We start from the raw sequence: 19,906 nt of genomic DNA on the forward strand, positions 1-19,906 counted from the left end.
TGCACCGACTCACTATTAAACTTTTTTTTTTTTTGGTTGAATATTAACATCACTACTGGAGTTTACATTTGACCAGTGGGGAAAAAATACAGCTCTGACATTCCCTAAATGGGTAATGAAACTCACATAGAGGGTTCAATACCGCTGTTGAAGGAATTAAATATCTTTGCCTGCTTTTTGAACTAATTTTGGATCAAGACTAGTTTCAGAGAAAGACTGACAAGACGTGAGAGGATTAAAGGTGCAGCAGCCATCGTTGATGACATACTAGTCAATGGTAAATCAAAAGGACGTCAAAACAAAAGTTGATCTTTTTAATTTTTATAGGAGAAGTATTGTATACTGTTGCACACAGAAAAGGCAGAATATTCAAGAAACCTTCAAAACCACACCATTGGGACTGTTATTGGACCTAGTGTGTGGCCTTTAAACCCAACCAAGAAGCAGAAGAACTGCAGACCAAATCTGTCTAGATTTGACCCAGTCCTGTATGAAATCAACTTCTGAAGCAGACTAGCGAGTCTGTATATGATGAGATCCATTCTGTCCTTGTTCCAGAAGGTGACCAATAGACTACGCTTCCAAATGAAGGCATGATCCATAAGTCTGCACATAACATTTATCCTAAACTAACAAAATTCAACCCAAGTCACTTACTATGTACTGCCATTGTACTGAGTTCACCCAAATGGATGTTCATTTAACAATCCTATTATCTGTTCGGCAGAATAAAGGAAGTCGTTAGATTTTTTAAGATTAGTGACCCTGGGCCACAAAACCAGTCATAAGGGTAAATTTTTCGAAATTGAGATGTATACATCAGCTGAAAGCTGAATAAATAAGCTTCCATTGATGTATGGTTTGTTAGGATAGGACAATATTTGGCTGAGATACAACTATTTGAAAATCTGGAATCTGAGGGTGCAAAAAAATCTAAATATTGAGAAAATCATCTTTAAAGTTGTCCAAATGAAGTTCTTAGCAATGCATATTACTAATCAGAAATTAAGTTTTGATATATTTATAGTAGGACATTTACAAAATATATTCATGGAACATGATCTTTACTTAATATCCTAATGATTTTTGGCATAAAAGAAAAATGTATAATTTTGACCCATACAATATATTGTTGGCTATTGCTACAAATACACCCCAGCGACTTAACACTGCTTTTGTGCTCCAGGGTCACATATGAGGATGAGTAAATGACAGCATTTTAATTTTTGGGTCAACCATCACTCTTATTTTTCAAACACTGATTTTATTTATTATAGTACTGCATCACTGCACCAGCATATTAGGAAATGAGCAATGAACATGAGAATTAACCGTGGCTGTCTGGCTAGTTTAATCCTTCACACGCTTCTGACACCTGCTCTGATCTGTGGTGTTGTTCATTAATCAGTCATCATATCGGCTCCTGCTCCACCGGTGGAGTCGCTCAGGCTCAGATCCTCCATCATCTCCGCCAGAGAGATCCTGGGAGCGCCGTCGTCATCCGTCTCACTTTCCACAGGGATCTTTGAAGCATCTGTACAGGGAAAAATGATTCTGGTATGAGTACGGTGAGAATATTAATTCAAGAGATGCGTTGTGGTGCGTTTCTTCACCTCTGAAGATGTTGACGTTCTTCCTCAGCATCTCATCTTCCTCCAGGTCCTCCAGGAATTCAGTGTATTGTCTATAAGAAAAAATATCATCATCAAACAGGCAACAAAAGCTAAATCAGAAAAGATTATGATGATTGGCGTTTCAAGTATAATTTAAGTTATGTTAAAAATACATAGATATTTAGAATATCAGTAGTCTGTTCCAATACCAGTGGATTTTTATGATTCTTGATCATTTCAATACCATACCAATTAAATTTTTTATTAAAATATTAAAGCTAATAATAATTTAAGGCTACATGGCATTAAGTAAATATTCATAAAGACCAGATCCAGTAATAAAATGAAAAACTATGCAACATAAAGAGAGCATCAAGTCTGTCTCACGTCTTATTAAAGCTACTAAAGTTATTCAGACAAGCGCAGTGAGTGTTTTACTCTTAAATATTACGTAACACTTCACAGTAAGGTCTCGTTTGTCAATATTTGTTAATGCATTAGCTAACACTGACAACGTTTACATGCACGCTCTTGTTTTTAACTCAAGCTGACAATGTGTGTGGTCATATTTACTCCAGATATAGGAGAAACATTAAGCACAAACCGATCAACATTTCATGAGTTTAGGGCCTCATTAAATTTGTTTTTACTTTTCCCTAAATTCTGTTTTCCATTTTATTTTTTCTGTTGAGACTCAGACGCTTGTGTATCAGATGAAACCACACCATTCATTCACAGACGCACACAGAGCATGCAGACTTATTAGCGCCGTGAACGGACTGCTGCTGTGGCCTTTATTTCTGTGGTGTGATCGTTAATTCATACGGAGTAAAAATGTCCAGAGCTTATCATCGTTATCGACAAAATTTATTGCGATATGATATTGCCCAGTCCTACCTTAACATGTCAAGTCTGATTATTGGTGTCTGGCTATATGACAGGGAAGCAATCTTACTGTGATTTAAGCACATCCGGCAAGTGTTTCGCAGTTAAAAAGTGAAATTATAAAAATGTGTTTTCATCTCTTGCAGAGTTAGACGTGATACAGTGAAAATACTGCATCTGTCAGATACACACATTTTTACGTTTGGCGTCACTACCATGAAATGTATATATATTAGTGCTGTCAAACGATTAATCGCATCCAAAATAAATATATTTAATATATAAACATAACATATTTTTCTGAAATATATACATGCATGTGTGTGTATTTAAATATACATAATAAATATACACAGTACACACATATATATTATGTAAACAAAAACTTTTATTTTGGATGCGATTAATCGCGATTAATCGTATGACAGCACTAATATATATATTAAAACAAAGTCTTTAATAAAGTTAGCATGGTTTCTGTACTGCAAGTACAGCAGAAAAATGGTATTGCTACACATTTACAATTTTAGTATCAGCTCACGACAGAAACACCGGTACTTTTGACATCACTAGACAAAATTATAATGTGACTATCACCAAAAATGGGGAAAACTAATGCTGTAGACATTCAAAGTCATTTTGTTCCTTATTCTTCATACGTTTATCCCAAGCAGCAACCTCCCGCTCTGTCTCGTGAAGCAAACACGGAAGTGACTTAAACTGTAATTCATCAACTGGCCGCTAGAGGCTGGCTGCAAAAGGGAGTCAGTCCCATAGACTCCCCATGTTAAAATGCCTAACTTTACAGTAGAAAAAAACATGTTTACAGCCTGGTTCAAAAAATGATTTTGGTCTATATAGCTATATACCCTTCATGACAACTGTGAGGGGGTGAATTTTTTTATAAGTCATCCGTTTAAATTATATTAAGCCTTAAAGTTCTGCATAATTAAGGGCGTGGCCACTTGAGTGACAGGGGGATTGCCGCCGCTTTCACCACCGTCGAGCTAGGTGGGCGTGGCTTCAGCAACCAGCTCCCGCCTTTTTGCCCATTTTCGATTATCCGGGAGTGACGCGCGGTCACGCGCTGCCAAGATGGCGACGGCCGGCTTTGCCCACTTTAGGCTTCAAAAACGCTCTTCAGGAACCTACGGGTGACGTCACGGACACTACGTCCATGTTTTTATACAGTCTATGGTTTATCCACACTATATCTGAACAAAGTAAATTTCATGTAAGCGTGTCTGTTGTATTTCACCCTGAAATCATGAAGGAAAAAAAAAACTTGAATAAAGAAAATGAAGCTTATTTTAGGACCATTACAGCTCTTTACATTAGACCATTTTTTATGACAACCCATAAATTATCATTAATGTAGAAGTCTCATCCTCATTACTGTAATGCTTCCAAGTTCTCATGGTTTCGTAATTGTCATTTTTCTCATTAATTCCAAATAAATTCTTCTCTCTGCAAGTTTTATCTGTTATTAGCATTCAACAAATACAGCTATGATTTAGTAATTTTTTCTTTGCATTATAATAAAGGGAATTTGAGGGGTAAATGTGAGCAGCCTCAGATCTCCTCACCTCTCATCATCGGTGTCTGTAGCGTCTCTCTCTCGGTCCAGCTCCCTCAGCTTCCACACTCGGTTCTTCACCCGCTTCATGCGGTCATAACTCTTCTTTATCAGCACCTGAACACCAGCAGCATGTTATTATTATTAATATCATTATTCAAGATCAACATGTTGCTGTAGCTAGCAATGTCACAGTCATGGGTTTGATTTCCAGAAAAAACAAGAATTGATTTGTATGTTGAATGCAATGCAAGTCGCTTTCAATAAAAGCGTAGTTCTGACTAATTCTGACACAAGTAGATGTTATCTTCACATATCAGGTATGATGGTTTTTTTGGGTATATTTTTCAGTTTATACAGACTGAGTGACTGACTCACTATCATTAAAATGTTGATGAGATGTCGATAAGATTTTTTAAATGTTTTTGAAAGAAGTCTCTTCTCTTCTGAAATATTGTTACAATTTAAAATAAGGTGTTTTCTATTGTAACATTTTTTTTTTTCCTGATGGCAAAGCTGAATTTTCTTCTACATTTTCTTCAGAATTTTTTTTGATGCATAGAAAAGAACATTTGAAACTTTTTGAAAATTTGAAATTTTTTTGGTAACAATTTAAATGTCTTAACTGTCACTTTTGGTCAATGAAATGCGTCCTTGCTACTTCAAAGTAATAATTTCTGACCCCAAAATTTTAAACAGTAGCGGATGTATTAAAAACAAAAAATTTATTTAAAAAAGCACTGCAAAACTGCCTCTGAAAGTGAGTTTAGACAAAAGCTTATGCAGTGTTTGCATATTTGTATCTAATCCTAGGGCATGCAGAATAGTTTGAGTGTCTAAACACTTCTTGGGGCCACTGTATTTGCACAGGCCCTACACATCATTTACATGCATACGAGTTGCAGTGATGATTCTTACCACATCAGGAACATGGTGAGGGTTCATCTTATTGAGGAACTCATCATTGATATTAGCATTGGCAAAATCAAAACTAAGGTAAAAAAAAAAGAAGCATGTTAAAATCAACATATTTCCCTGTTTTCTGCATTAAATCACTAAAGTGCCACGTGTGAACTGACCCCAGCACCAGATCTCCGATGTTCAGCAGGTGACCCAGGAACGTTCTGCAGTGATACTGATGACTAGAGTCCATCTCTGACGTCTTCTGAACCCAAACCTCAGCCAACGTGTGCTGCAAACACAAACACGCAAATTTATAATAGTACAATCAGATGATGTACCAAATCCATTTGTCCTGTTAGGGCAAGTGTGTGTAGTGCATGAGAAACAGAACAGGGCAGATGCTACAAAACACATTCAGTGTAGACGGCATTATTGATTATAATGGGTTCTATGTAGCCGGTATTCGGTAATGCGATATGTCACGATAATGAATATGCACGATATTTGTTTTGATTGTTACCGTGGGCACTTCAAAATACCGAGAATAATTATTTATTACAAATTATTCCGAATTTTGAATGCATTTTAAGAATACTTTTCCCATCAACTGGTCACAATGCACAACAGCGCTGTATGCTGCGTGCACTCTCTGATGTAAACAAGCACGGATGAGAAGCGCACGGCGGAGCGCGTGGCGGAGCGCGTGAGAGACGCTCTGGATGAAAGCACTTTTACTCTCTGACAGCAGATGGCGCTGAACAGCAGAAATGCAGCTGTTACCCCGGAAACCCCAAGAAACAAAGCAGCTGTGCTACTTTGTTTCTGAAACGTGTTTAAATGATTTAAACAGCTGTTCAGATTTGTGTATTTGCTATGATGTTCATCACAGCGCCAAATATTTAAATATTTAGACTTAATAGGCTATTTATTTTCAAACTTTTTTACATTTTAATCTGGACTACACTTTAATCTGTGTAAAACTTTTAACTTTACACATTTTGTGTGTATTGCTTTATTGTATTTAAATGTTCAGATATTTTTGTTATAAGAAACAAAGTTATTAAACCTGGTATACTGTATTGTGACAACACTTTTTTTGCAACTAAATTTCAACACCGTGATAATACCGTATACCGTGATAAAAGCTTTAGCAATTAATCACATCATGAAAATTCGATACCGGCATATCCCTAGTTCTATGTCCTTTTGATGTGACGCCACGGTGTAAGACAATCCAGACAGTCATTCTGCGTTCGGATGAGCCTAAGCCCTTCTGTGCCTCTATGTATTGAAGTGCCTCTTAGATAAGGAACGTTTAAGGAGATGCATCCATATGAAATGCATCTGATTGGGTTATGAGCATGATACAGAGTATCCTGAAGACAGTATAGCTGACTAATCATTTAAAGAAGAACTGTGAAATCTGTTAAGTCTTTGGGTTGGAACAAAATTAACATTATTAAGCAGTTACCAGCATTTAAAGACAACACTTCCACTTCACTTTAGTATTCGTCACTTGTTGTTTACTGGAGTATAGGGATATGCCGGTATCAAATTTTCATGTTGCGATTAATTGTTAATGCTTTTATCACGGTATACGGTATTATCACGATATTGAAATTTAGTTTAAAAAAAAAGTGCTGTCATAATACAGTATAACAGGTTTAATAACTTTTTTCATATAACAAAAATAACTGAACATTTAAATGCAATAAAGCAATACAGAAATATAAGGGTTTACTCTTAGTTTTTTCTGTAATTTAATTACAGTTACTTCTGATGTAATTACATTACCGTGATATATGGCATTACCGAATACCGGCACAAGTCTACTGGAGTATGTAGGAGTTTTACCTTATTGGACGTGAGACCGGCGCCGGCTCCTAACTTCTGATCTCTGATAATGTCGATGTCCATGACCATGAACTCCTCCAGCTGACGCGGGCTACACAGACTGCTGAACGGGTGACGCCAGAATGTGTTCCCTTCCACCTCAGCAACTGAAATCAAACACACACTACAATAAATAAAATACCATCCTCTAAAGACCTGGGCGTTATGATTGACAGCAGGTTTTTTAAAAAACATATTTCAGCAAAAGTTAATGGAGAAGCACGATAATAGATATGACAATATTAATGTATTTGATCTCGCCAGACTAAATGTGTCCCTGCAGCACAAAAGCAGTGTTAAGTCGCTGGGGTATATTTGTAGCAATAGCCAACAATACATTGTATGGGTCAAAATTATCCATTTTTCTTTTATGCCACAAATCTGTTAAACTGTAATTGATTTCTGTGTATTTTCAGCATCATTGCTCCAGTCTTCAGTGTCACATGATCTTCAGAAATCATTCTAATATGCTGATTTGCTGCTCAAGAAACATTTCTGATTATTATCAGTTCAGAAAATGCATTTCCAATTTAATGAATCCTTGCTGAATAGAAGAAATATATCTTACTGCCCCAAATATTTGACTGTTAGTGTACACAGACCATACAAACAACCTCCCCCAGCAAGACAGAAGAGCATAAACACATTACAAGACAATATACAGACGTACATAACAACCCCAACTAAACTGAAGAAAAACATGCATGTCAATATAGGACACCACAATACATACAACAATAACTTTGTGTGCCGTTAAGAAATAACATATGTTGCAAGCTGATAAAGAAGAGAGAAATAAGCCCCAAAACCACCTGAGCAATAAGCCATTGTCTTTTGAACACAAGTACGTGTAAGTGTGCAGTAACTCACTCTGCAGGGTGTTGGGGTCAATCATGTGTATAGAGCTGGTGACCCGGATGCAGACACACACCTGACCCATGTTTCCCAGACTCTGGGCGAGCCGTGGAGACAGACACACCACGTTATCCTGCGAGACAGCGAGGAGGGGGATTTTTATTTTCTAAAGCTATGCATTACATGTGAAATCGATCCATGAATGTGTGTGAGCAGAGCGGAATACACAGCACAGAATAATGCGTCCCGCTTTTTAATTATGCGTTCCAATGATTAAACCGTTCTTCTTGACGGTAGATCTGCACGATATATCGTTTCAGCATCGATATATTTCACATAGATATCACATCGCAGGATGTGTGAGGTTCAGTATACTGATCGCTATATTTATGTCGAAACGCATGTCTCTGCAAGTATCCTTGTAAACACAGTTGCTTATGGTTTAGGTAAACAAGTGAGAAAGAAAACGGATGTGTAACAGTGTATTGTTTCCGGAGGCTTTCTGTGTCATGAATGTAAATCAAACAACAAAACACTGAGAGAAAAATCACTTTTGTAGCTTTAACACAGATTTGTTAGATTTGTGTGAGGACAGTGAAGACTACGCAGTGTTGATTATTCATTTTCTGCAACTGAATACTGTTAGACTTACCTGAAAAATATAAAACACTGTTTATTTCATTTGTATCTTTGTTCTATTAAATGTGACCCTGGAGCACAAAAACACAGTATTAAGGGTCAATTTTTTGAAATTGAGATTTATGCATCATCTGAAAGCTGAATAAATAATCTTTCCATTGATGTATGGTTTGTTAGGATAGGACAATATTTGGCTGAGATACAACTATTTGAAAATCTGGAATCTGAGGGTGCAAAAAAATCTAAATATTGAGAAAATCATCTTTAAAGTTGTTCAAATTAAGTTCTTAGCAATGCATATTACTAATCAAAAATTAAGTTTTGATATATTTACGGTAGGAGATTTACAAAATATCTTCATGGAACATGATCTTTACTTAATATCCTAATGATTTTTGGCATATATGTTCCTTATAAATATGCTCCAGGGTCACATATTTATCTATGCTTGTAATTTGTTTATTTTTTTATGCTGATTTACTCACCTACAAAATCACCGATTTTTTTTTCTTTCAAATAGAGCTATTCAAGCCATCTGGTGATTTTGTTTTTTCATGTCGCAATATATATCGCAGAAAAACAAAATATCGCAATGAGAGTTTTTTCCAATATCGTGCAGCCCTACTTGACGGTACAACATACATCAACAGAGAACCAGAAAATAAAAACCAATAAAACAGTCAGTGAAAAGCATTCACCCAGCATGAACGAAGCACAGAATGAATAAACGATGTTTACCTTACACACAGGAACGATCTCCATTGAGAAGGTGCTTTTGTAGTTGTAAGTATTGGAGTGAATATCATGAGAGATCAACCGCTGAGACGCCTTCGACCTTCACAAACAACATTCCCTATTAGTTTAATACACCCAACATAAAAACTCATCACAGCAGGGATTTGATTAGATACAAGACTTTAGCTCTTTCTCATGCTTCCCTTCAACGACACACTGAACTAAACAAAGCGAATCTTACCGTTTGCAAAGTGCATGGTATATGTTTGGGATTTCAGTTGTGTGCATTCAAATCACTAAACTCTACATATGAGCGAATGCATGTGAAATAGTTTATCCAGCAGAACAGGTGCACAAACTAAATGAACGTTTTGTTTCATAAGACTATGATTTTCAGACCTGCAGGGAACTGTGCACTGCAAGAAATCCACCATCTTCTGAGCATGCTGCTTAGAGGCGTAGTAAAAATCAATGCCCTCTGAAGACAGACAGAAATATATTAAAAAGGAAGAACAATACAGATGGGTCAAACCTATGACTATAACCAGAACTCATAACACAGCATCAGACAAACACCGAGGAGGAGGAGGAGGATGATGGGAAATATACCATGAATCTCTTTGATGCGCACTGTGTTCTGATGCAGCTTGTGCTTCAAAATCAGCTGCTCCAAGTAGTAAAATGTCTTTTTGTGGACAGTCTGAAGAACGAAAAAGTAAATAATACAATGCTGAAGGCACAGAGAAACAGTAACACTTTAAATAATAAACACAGAAGGCAAATGTGAATGATACTGTCTGAAAGCAATAGGGTTCAGCTAGAGATGCACCGATCGATCGGCCAGGTCGAAAAAATAATTATAATATATGATTTAGGTACGCAGCATTGCACGACCAAGATGTTTAACCCGAATATCAACGCGATTGCAATGTGACACTGATTTTATACAATAGTAGTTCAATAAACAAAAGTGTTAAAATTAAGTAACTTACATTTTAGACACAATATTCACTGTTTTTGCTAAATTTCGCTGACGAAAGTAGTTCTAATCAAAGCCACAGCACAACTGTTTTGTGTCTCCGAGCAACACAGCGGTGTTTCGTTACGGAATGATTCCACGTTTTTGAACGAATCGAGTGAATCAATGATTCAGAAACCCATTCATAAAAGACAGTCACTTTCCTTGTTTCTGAATGAATCAGTCGTTAGAACGAATCGGTTGAATGAATGACTAAATGACTCGCAGTCATTTGCCGCCACCTACTGGTGGTTTGGTTTCATATTTAAAATGATCATTGCATTTCCCCCAACATTTCTTATTTGTATGTTTAAAATATTTAAAACATTAATCTTATAAAATTATTTATGCATTTGAAATTTTGCAGTGAAACTGCATTTATAGTAACTTAGTCCAGATTGGAGGGAATTGTAATGTTTAATAATAATAATATATTTTTTTTGCATTGAAAAAAGTATAGATTTTTGTTTGTATATGCTGTCAATGATATAGTTCTTAGAAAGAAAATCAGAATCAGCAAAAATCGGTATCGGCAGTTCACACTTAAAAAAATAAAATAAAATCAGAATCGGCAAAGAAAATTGCAATCAGTGCATCTCTAGGTTCAGCAGAAGTAGGCCCAAAAAAATTAAAGACACTTCCCTGAAGATCACTGAAGGTTACAGATATCAGCATATTGCAGTCAAAATTCAGTTTACATTTGCTTTTCCTAATTGTTACTACTTGAGTTTTTCACAAAAAAAACAAACAAACATCAATTCCGATACCACAGCAAAAACTAATACTTGACTTACTAATATAAGTACAGTCAATTAATTGATACGAGTATAGTTCTCAAGCAATTATTGAAGACAACTAAACAGTCAGTTGTAAAATAAGACTAAAGCGGCAAATTAAAAATAATAAGGAAAACAAATACAAAAGACTTACAAAATCTAACAATAATATTAATGTAAGAAATACTATAGAAATTAAAAGCAATCAAATTAAATATAAAACAAAACACTGTGTAAATTAAATACACATTGATCCTTATTAGCAGCAGGTATATTAGGCTGCTCTCACTTTAAGACCTAACTAGCAGAATGTCAATGGCACAATAAATGACAAATAATCGTAACTCTTACCATGCTTTTAATTCAGTGCAACTTAACATTTGATTAAATATTTTAGGATTAAATACGTAAGGAATAATTGACAACAGGCCTTTGAATTCTTAGAAAATAATGCACACATTAAGTTAATTTTCTTCACGAACAGCGCCGCTGTTGTTACCTCGCTTATGAGAAGTCATGTAGCTTTTAAGTTGATGTTACTGATAAAATCGTCAGAGTAGCGCTAACAACATAAGCGTGTATGTTAGCGTGTGTGCAAACCGTATGTGCGTCTGTGACGGAGAGAGCGGGAGAGATAGAGTATGTGCTTTCCGTACATAATAAAATGTAATTTTGTGGCGAAAACATGGAAATGATCTGTCGTTTTTTTCCTATTGTTTACTATATTGATTTGTTTGGCCAGTGTCGTTGTGGGTTTTGGTTCTTTTGCTGTTTTAGGCTGTAAGTTCCTTTGAAATAACTGAAGTGATATGAACATGTAATGCAGTCAAGAGCTTCCTGGAACTACGTTGTAATTGCACACCTTAGAACGTTCGTCAGCCAATCAGATTCAAGCATTCAACGGCCCCGTAGTATAATTTAAATATTTTAGCAACGCTCTGCTCTAGGCATGCGTCTCCTGCGTGTACCTTCTGTCTGACTTGCACGACAGCTTTCCAGAAGTCTTTGGCCTCCACCCGATGGCAATCCTCACACATCTGAGGCTGAATGACAAACTCCACCACGAACACCTGCTGCAGAATGGCTCCATTCATGACCTACAGACACATCAGTCTCACTGAAACACTTCCAATCTGGAGTCCCCTCAGTCTAGAAGTCTCCTACACTACCTCTTTCTGGATGGTCAGCTTCATCTTGATTCTTTTAGAGTGCGGCTCCGTCCATAAGAAGCCCGCATCGATAAGTCTCACCTTGAGGGTAATAAACGAAACACACTGTGAACTCAGCATCAGCTGCAGCGGTCGTCGATGTGATTCTGTGAGTTACCAACCTTTGCCATGGAAGCCTTGAGTTTCTTAAGGCACAGAGCCAGAAGCTCACGGGACTCCAGAGCGCACTGGAGCCACGTCCCCGGAGGCTGCAGGTACCTACAGACACACAAGAAAACACTTATTTAGACGTCATCGTCACACACTCAGAGCTAGAACTTTCGATCTGTGTTTCAGGGATCTTTACCATCATCCAATCCATATTCTAGTCCTTTATTTCAGTTCTAAAAGAGATGCTGACATGCTTTAGAGCTGTGCAATATTCCTGCACACAAGTAATCGTATTCTAAATGAACTAAAACATATGTGGACCACAAAACCAGTCGTACGGGTCAATTTTTTGAAATTGAGATTTATGCATCATCTGAAAGCTGAATAAATAAGCTTTCCATTGATGTATGGTTTGTTAGGATAGAACAATATTTGGCTGAGATACAACTATTTGAAAATCTGGAATCTGAGGGTGCAAAAAAATCAAAATATTGAGAAAGTCGCCTTTAAAGTTGTCCGAATGAAGTTCTTAGCTATGCATATTACTAATCAAAAATTAAGTTTTGATATATTTACGGTAGGACATTTACAAAATATCTTCATGGAACATGATCTTTACTTAATAGCCTAATGATTTTTGGCATAAAAGAAAAATGTATAATTTTGAGCCATACAATGTATTGTTGGCTATTGCTACAAATATACCCCAGCGACTTAACACTGCTTTTGTGCTCCAGGGTCACATACATGTTCCTTTTTCACTATTAATCAAAACCATCGGTCTCATTCACTAATAAAGCATGGATTATTAGCATTTATACACACAGGAGAACTTAACGTTGCTGCTCCCAAATTGTTGAATTTTCCTTCTTTTGGATTTAAGATCTAAGGACACGTTTTAAAAGCAGCTAAAACCTTGCTTTTGTTTAAATGCTTTTGCATTGCTCTGTTTTATCTGATTGTTTATTTTTAATGTCAGTCATTTGAGTGGGTCTTTTGTAAATCACAGTAAATAGTCATAATTTTTTGGTACGGAATGTATGGAAAAAAATTAAAGCTGCATTAAACTTACTGTTTTGATGCTTGAATCATGTTAGTGAATGAGGCCCATTTATTATCATATATGTTCTTGACAAGAGAATATAAACATCAACAGGTAGTTAATAAGAGTGTCATGATGCTTTCGTCTGCATTTTATGATTTAAAGGGATAGTTCACCCCCCCAAAAAATGACAATTCTGCCATTATATACTCCTCATAAGACATTTATCAGTTATGAGTTAAGTTCTTGTAATGTTTCTCAGTTGTGCTCCAACCCTAACTCCACTTTCATTGTCAGTAGACATGGTCATAGTTTATTTTCTTGAGCTGTTAAGTCGATTTCAGACCGTACCGTTCACACTGCCTGCAGAAATGGACGGTGACTTGCTTGGGAATTCCTTCCGAGATGTCCACTTTATTTCTCAAGCAGGAGACGCACATGTTGGCTGGGTTTGGAGGAATGGCAATGCCACACATACAGCACAGGCTGCGAGCCCAGAGAAAAGCAGAAAGAGCGAGTGATTCAGAAATGATCCAAACATCTCAATCAAAAGAGTTCATTCAGAAAGCAATGGAGATGAACATTTGAAAACACTCTTATAAGCTGTCACTATCACAACACTCACAAAAATCAGACTGTGATACTCACATATTGCCTTGGCTGCTTGAGGGCGGGCCTTGCATGTACTCCATGACTACAACAACAAACCAAAGATAATAACTCATTTTAATAATCGCATCCGAAATAAAAGTTTGTTTGCATAATACATGTGTGTGTACTGTGTATGTTTATTATGTATATTTGAACACACACACATACAGTATATATTTAAGAAAAATATGCTATGTTTATATATTAAATATATTTATGTATAATATAGGTTATATAAATATATGTTTGTGTATATATGCATAATAAATATACACAGCACATACACACATATGTAAACAAAAACTTGTATTTTGGATGCGATTAATCGCGATTAATCGTTTGATAGCGCTACATTTTAATAACCAAAAACTCCCAGGAAAGTCTAACAGAAGAGAACAGTGCTTCTTGGATTCTCCCTGTAGCTTCTGATTTGCGCTTTATTTGCCTGGCGTTATTTATATTATATATGGATGATTGTGGAAATCCTGCATGTAAAACATGAGTATTATTACCGTCTGACACATGACTGTACTAACGTTACCGTTACCGTAGCGCTGTTTAGTAAGGTGCGTGTCAGTATATAGAAACACTAAACCAATACTCACTGTGTTGGAGATTCGGCGATAACCAATTCAATTAGATCAATAACTTCTGGTGAGCATCACATGAACACAGCACACGTGTCTGCGCCTAGGCCAATAACGTGAACTAGAGAAAGCATTTATTTCACAATGAAAAAAACACACTGGTAACAAGTGGAGGGAAACGGGTAAAATCCATGGAATAAGAAAAAATTGTGCCTTTTGATCAAAATCGGAATGCAAATAATTTTTATAGATACTGTCGTCAAAGACGCCATTTGAAGCTAAACGCAGACGTTTAAATGGACAGACTTACGGATGAAAACTTCAATGATTACTCTACATTTAAAGCATACATTTGATTTAAACAATAGGTCTACATAATTTTCACATATGCAGTTCATAGTATTAGCCCTACAGTTACCGCATAAAATATTATTTAAAGCTATTCCTATTAACATTTTACATAACATTGATTTATTTCATCTCACAATTCTGTTTTTTTTTTCCCCTGGCAAATGCAAGTTTATATCTGCTAATTCGGACTTTATTATTATTATTATTATTATTTCTGCAACCATGATGCGCGCGCATCCCGAATGTTTACGAACTTGTAATTAGCCTAAAGAGAAACTGACTGTTGTTCCAGGTAAGTGATTCCTCAAGAGCTGTTTCATATCTCTCATATTTTCACCCCTTTCTCACATAGTTAAATAACTACAAATCAAAACAATATTTCATGTCATTTTTTTAAAATGTATTTGTAAGTTTGCTTATTTATTTAGTTGGTCAAAACAAGCCTCCAACAATCCATTTGATTACATTGCAGAGGTGTATAACCAGTTTTTTTCTTCATTAAAAACCAGGAAACTCTGACTCACAATTTTGTGGTTCCTATTTTTATTACTCCAGCGCAGAGCTGGGACTTTTATTTTGACAGGTCGTTTGGTTTCTTGTATTTAGAATGTAAATAAACAAACGTGAGACCATCGTCTTGTGTGTGTGAGTGTGAGACTGCAGATGTTTTGTCTCACTGACAACACACAGCTCTAGTACTGACGGTGAAAACCTGTCTGTCTGCCATCTGATTCTGTCAAACAGCAGCACACAGGGTTGCCAGGTCTTCACAATAAAACCCCCCATTCCTACTCAAAACTAGCCCAATGGTGTTTCGAGGGGGTTTGCATTGCAATTTACAGTGTTGGGGAGTAACTAGTTACATGTAATGGCGTTACGTAATTTAATTACAAAATAAATATACCTGTAATCGGTTACAGTTACTAAGACACAATGTGTAATACACAAGTGCTATAACAAGTCTCAGTTAGCTTAACGCAGTACACATAGCAAGTTTTTTTAAAATTATATAATAAATAAAAAGAAAACAGATAGAATAGAAAAAGAATAGAGAAGCTAGTGTTAGAGGCCTTCTTTGCTTTTGTTAACTGTATAATAAATAAAAAGAAAACATAAAAAAAACTAGAGAAGCTAGTGAGTATATATGAGTACATGAACACATGAACATAATATCTAGAACTGCTGAGTCACTTCATGAGAATTTCACCGTTTCTTTTGAGAAAATATCGTCATATCATATACAAACAGATGTTTTAAAAAAAACACCAATGTTTCAGGAGTTAATAAGACACATGCTTATTAGATGGCCCTATTTGGGTTGATGTATATGCTTTTATTTAAATAACTGTTTTTTCCCCCCAAAGCATTGTTAGATGCCAGTGTTTCCTGTAGTTATGCGAAGATTTGGTTTCAAAAACAGCATCAGTAAACAATTTCTTATGATTTTAAATCTGCATTAAACTTCAGATCAATCTCAAAGTAAAAGGCGGTACGAAAGTCTGATTTTGTGGTGGATGTGTTCAAATGTTTTCATCTTAATTCAAGTGATGAAGGATTGTGAAAGTCTGACAGTGTTGAGCACTACTGTAAGCTTAACCCTGCATGGTGTAAATGTTTGAAAAGGATTAACAGCTGAAAACATTCATTAGAAAATAAGAAAAGTAATCAAAAGTAAGTGACATTACTTTAATAAAGTAATTGAAAAAGTTACATTTTAGATAGGGTAACTTGTAATCTGTAACCTATTACATTTCCAAAGTAACCTTCCCTACACTGACTATATCACGTTTGCTTCGGACATGAAAAACAACAGTAGCCCAATAGACCTTTCTCACACTTCCTATATCCGGTGAGTGAAGCAGTGGATCGCCACTTCCGGTCGCACAGCAACGCAATTAAAACTAATGAGAGATCCTCTCTTTCCTTTCTTTGGCCGGTGTTACTGCAGCGTACCTGGCTGCTTTTATTCTAAACAACGACACACTGCCTAGGTTTTCACCATTTCCTGATCAAACATGGATGAGATGCGGTGGGATGAAGGTCCTTCTAAAATATTACGCGGGAGCACGTTCGCGTGGAATATGCATTTCGAAACTGAGGATGTTTAGGCCTACATCTCATATCACCTGCTGAAATGTTCCTACACTCTAAAAAATGCTTTTTTTTGACCCAGCTATTGGGTTGTTTTGACCCAACTATTGGGTTGTTTTGACCCAGCGGTTGGGTTGTTTTGACCCAGCGGTTGGGTTGTTGGGTTGGGTTTGTCCCTTTTTAACCCCGCGCTGGGTTATATTTAACCCAGCATTTTTTAGAGTGTATTAATACATTTCCCTTCCAAATGTGCATTCTGAATAATAAATACATTTATTTCCCAACTAACCTGCTGCAGTCAAGTTCATCTTCTCATTAACAATGTTTTTCTCTTACTGATCATATTTCATACCCGTTTACATTTTTAAAATGAATTTGACTGATAAACACCTTTACAAAAATTAACCATGGTTTTACTATAGTAAATATGTAGTAACCATATTTAATTTCCGCGTACTGATTTCCATTTGTATTGCCAGTTTTTTACTACACATACCATGGTTAATTTTCGTAAGAGCAGTATTAAACTAGATGAATGAATGCGCGGGCGTTGCCTTAAAGAAATGTAACAGTGTTGAACGTTTAGGCTAATTAATCTTAAACAGTATAACACGTGACTTTGAATATTAATTAAGAATTTTGGCATAAATATGTGAATTACATACAGTGATATGACTGAATGAAAAACGGCAGAATAATGACTAGAATTTAATGCAAATGAATAAATATGTTAATTCTGATCTTATTCATCAGGTCTGGCACACAATGCAGCACTGCAGTCACTATTTAAACGAGCGCTGGCACAGTGTGGTGAAATCGGTAACGTTACGTTGGATTAAAACAACAAGTTGTGTTGAGTTTGGAAAATTCTGTGCACAGTAATCGTCAGAATATCTCTTCGTCTGTCTCTGAAAATGTCCGGATTTTCAAATCATCCTGCAGATGCTCATTTTAACAGGCTTTTATTCAACTAGGTGATTGCAGCATATTGAAAAATATACATAACGGGAAGAATCGATACACTGCTTCGACGAGCACTTCCGGTAATCAATTCCGCTGTGATAAAGGTCTATTCGCGGGAAAACCGCGGACTTGGCAACCCTGACACGAGAGCGCGCTGCCGTGAGCACGCGCGATGCGCGCACCCGCTACACAGAACACCTGCCCGCGCAGCCGCGTCGCAGGACTAAACACGGCATTTATTTACCATTCTCGAAGGGAAACAAGCGTTGCATCTGGTTGTTATTTTAAAAAGAAAACAAACTGCATGCACTAATAATTTTCGAAGGGCTAGTCTTGACATGAACAGGGTTCTGATGTGTGCACGCGTCATTAGCGCAGTGGAGGAGAGCAGGAGCGTCTGTCTGTGATGCGCTGCCGTCATTAGTTCAGTGTGAGCGAGAGAGAGTGTGTGTGTGTGTGTGTGAGGGAGCATGAGTCCGCTGGCTCGGACCGTGCGCTATCTGCTGCTGCGGCCGCAGACTCTGCTGCTCCTCGGCGGCAGTCTGGCTCTCTGGAGCGTCCTCGAGGTGAAGACCATCCTGCGCTCCAGCCGCGACGCCGTCAGCAAGATGAAGGGCCGGGTGGAGGAGATGATGCACAGCGAGGGGATGCTGCTTGAGGGGTTCTCCAAGACGTGGCAGCACAAGAGCAGCGGCGCAGCGGTGTACTCCATCCAGGGCAGGAGGGATCACATGGAGGACAGGTTCGACATCGTCACAGACGCACTCAACCAGAGCCATACCAACATCTACGGCATCTTCGATGGGCATGGAGGAGAGGTGAACATGTCTGTCTGTCTGTGCATGTATCTGTCTGTCTGTCTGTCTGTCTGTGCATGCATCTGTCTGTCTGTCTGTCTGTCTGTCTGTGCATGCATCTGCGCTCTAATTTTCTACTTAATATACTAAAAATTATCCTTTAGATAATTTTTCACTGTGAATATGAACTAAAATGCGCTTTTAACATACTATCTCTGTATTTTAAAAAAATTATTTAGTCAGCGCACTTACTTCCTGTCGCTCGCTCGCGCTCTCAAGTGGCCAAGACCGCAAGTGTGAGTATTTGGACAAAGCTTATGAAAGATGGGTTCAAGTGTACTACAAGTGGTGACTAAATAATTTTTTTAAAATACAGAGATAGTATGTTAAAAGCGCATTTTAGTTCATATTCACAGTGAAAAAGAATCTAAAGAATAATTTTTAGTATATTAAGTACAAAATGAGTGCGCAAAAATAGAGCCCTTTAAGTAAGTACATTATGGAAGTGTACTTTTTTTAACCTGGGACATTTGTGACTCTGAACCACAAAACCAGTCATAAGGGTCGATTTTTGTCATATGAAAGCTGAATAAATAATCTTTCCATGGATGTATGGTTTGTTAGGATAGGACAATATTTGGTCGAGATACAACTATTTGAAAATCTGGAATCTGAGGGTGCAAAAAAATGTAAATATTGAGAAAATCATCTTTAAAGTTGTTCAAATTAAGTTCTTAGCAATGCATATTACTAATCAAAAATTACGTTTTGATATATTTACGGTAGGAAATTTACAAAATATCTTCATGGAACATGATCTTTACTTAATATCCTTAATATTAGTTTACTTAATATCCTGAAATATTTGGTTTCCATAAAATGTAATGCTTGCATTAACATCAGCACAAGATCACCTGTTTGTATGGACATAAGATAACAGCTTTCAAGAGTAAGAAAGTCCATTTTTCTTTCCCACAATATATTACAAAAAATACTAAACATTGTTCCATTATTAGTTTGGATTGGAAGTTATATAACATTAAGCATTGTGTTTATGCTGTACAGATTTAAGAGAAAAGGACAGCTGTTTTTGGATTTCAGACACATATACACACACACACACACAGACACACACACACACACACACACACACACACACACACAGACACACACACACACACTCACACACAAACACACACAGACACACACACA

At 36.8% G+C, this 19,906-nt stretch overlaps 2 protein-coding genes across 4 annotated transcripts in view; one reads left to right on the forward strand and one right to left on the reverse strand.

The window, feature by feature from the left end:
• Window positions 1–1,185: 1,185 nt before the first annotated feature.
• On the reverse strand, window positions 1,186–14,598 carry nmd3 (NMD3 ribosome export adaptor). 2 transcript variants are annotated; one of them, XM_016565345.1, is made up of 16 exons: window positions 14,511–14,598; window positions 13,903–13,948; window positions 13,606–13,740; window positions 12,224–12,320; window positions 12,063–12,143; window positions 11,862–11,990; window positions 9,709–9,799; window positions 9,499–9,577; window positions 9,103–9,199; window positions 7,741–7,858; window positions 6,832–6,977; window positions 5,154–5,266; window positions 4,993–5,065; window positions 4,085–4,191; window positions 1,614–1,684; window positions 1,186–1,534 (listed from the first exon to the last, which is right to left on the reverse strand). In XM_016565345.1, exons 2-16 carry the CDS (start codon window positions 13,944–13,946, stop codon window positions 1,401–1,403), a joined length of 1,515 nt encoding a protein of 504 aa, XP_016420831.1. In that variant the 5' UTR covers window positions 13,947–13,948; window positions 14,511–14,598; the 3' UTR covers window positions 1,186–1,400. The 2 variants fall into 2 exon arrangements, with proteins under 2 accessions (XP_016420831.1, XP_016420832.1); XM_016565346.1 differs by having other exon boundaries at window positions 13,903–13,962.
• Window positions 14,599–18,042: 3,444 nt separating this feature from the next.
• The window catches only part of LOC107750085 (protein phosphatase 1L-like), a 22,407-nt gene continuing 20,543 nt past the window's right edge, over window positions 18,043–19,906 (forward strand). For both annotated transcript variants that reach the window (XM_016565350.1, XM_016565349.1), the window contains exon 1: window positions 18,043–18,715. In XM_016565350.1, the coding sequence (XP_016420836.1) occupies window positions 18,368–18,715 (348 nt within the window). In that variant the 5' untranslated portion in view covers window positions 18,043–18,367. The remainder of the gene's footprint in view (window positions 18,716–19,906) is intronic.

Source organism: Sinocyclocheilus rhinocerous, unplaced genomic scaffold (genome assembly GCF_001515625.1).
Source record: "Sinocyclocheilus rhinocerous isolate Xijiao unplaced genomic scaffold, SAMN03320098_v1.1 scaffold722, whole genome shotgun sequence".
In the NCBI taxonomy this organism is placed as follows: domain Eukaryota; kingdom Metazoa; phylum Chordata; class Actinopteri; order Cypriniformes; family Cyprinidae; genus Sinocyclocheilus; species Sinocyclocheilus rhinocerous.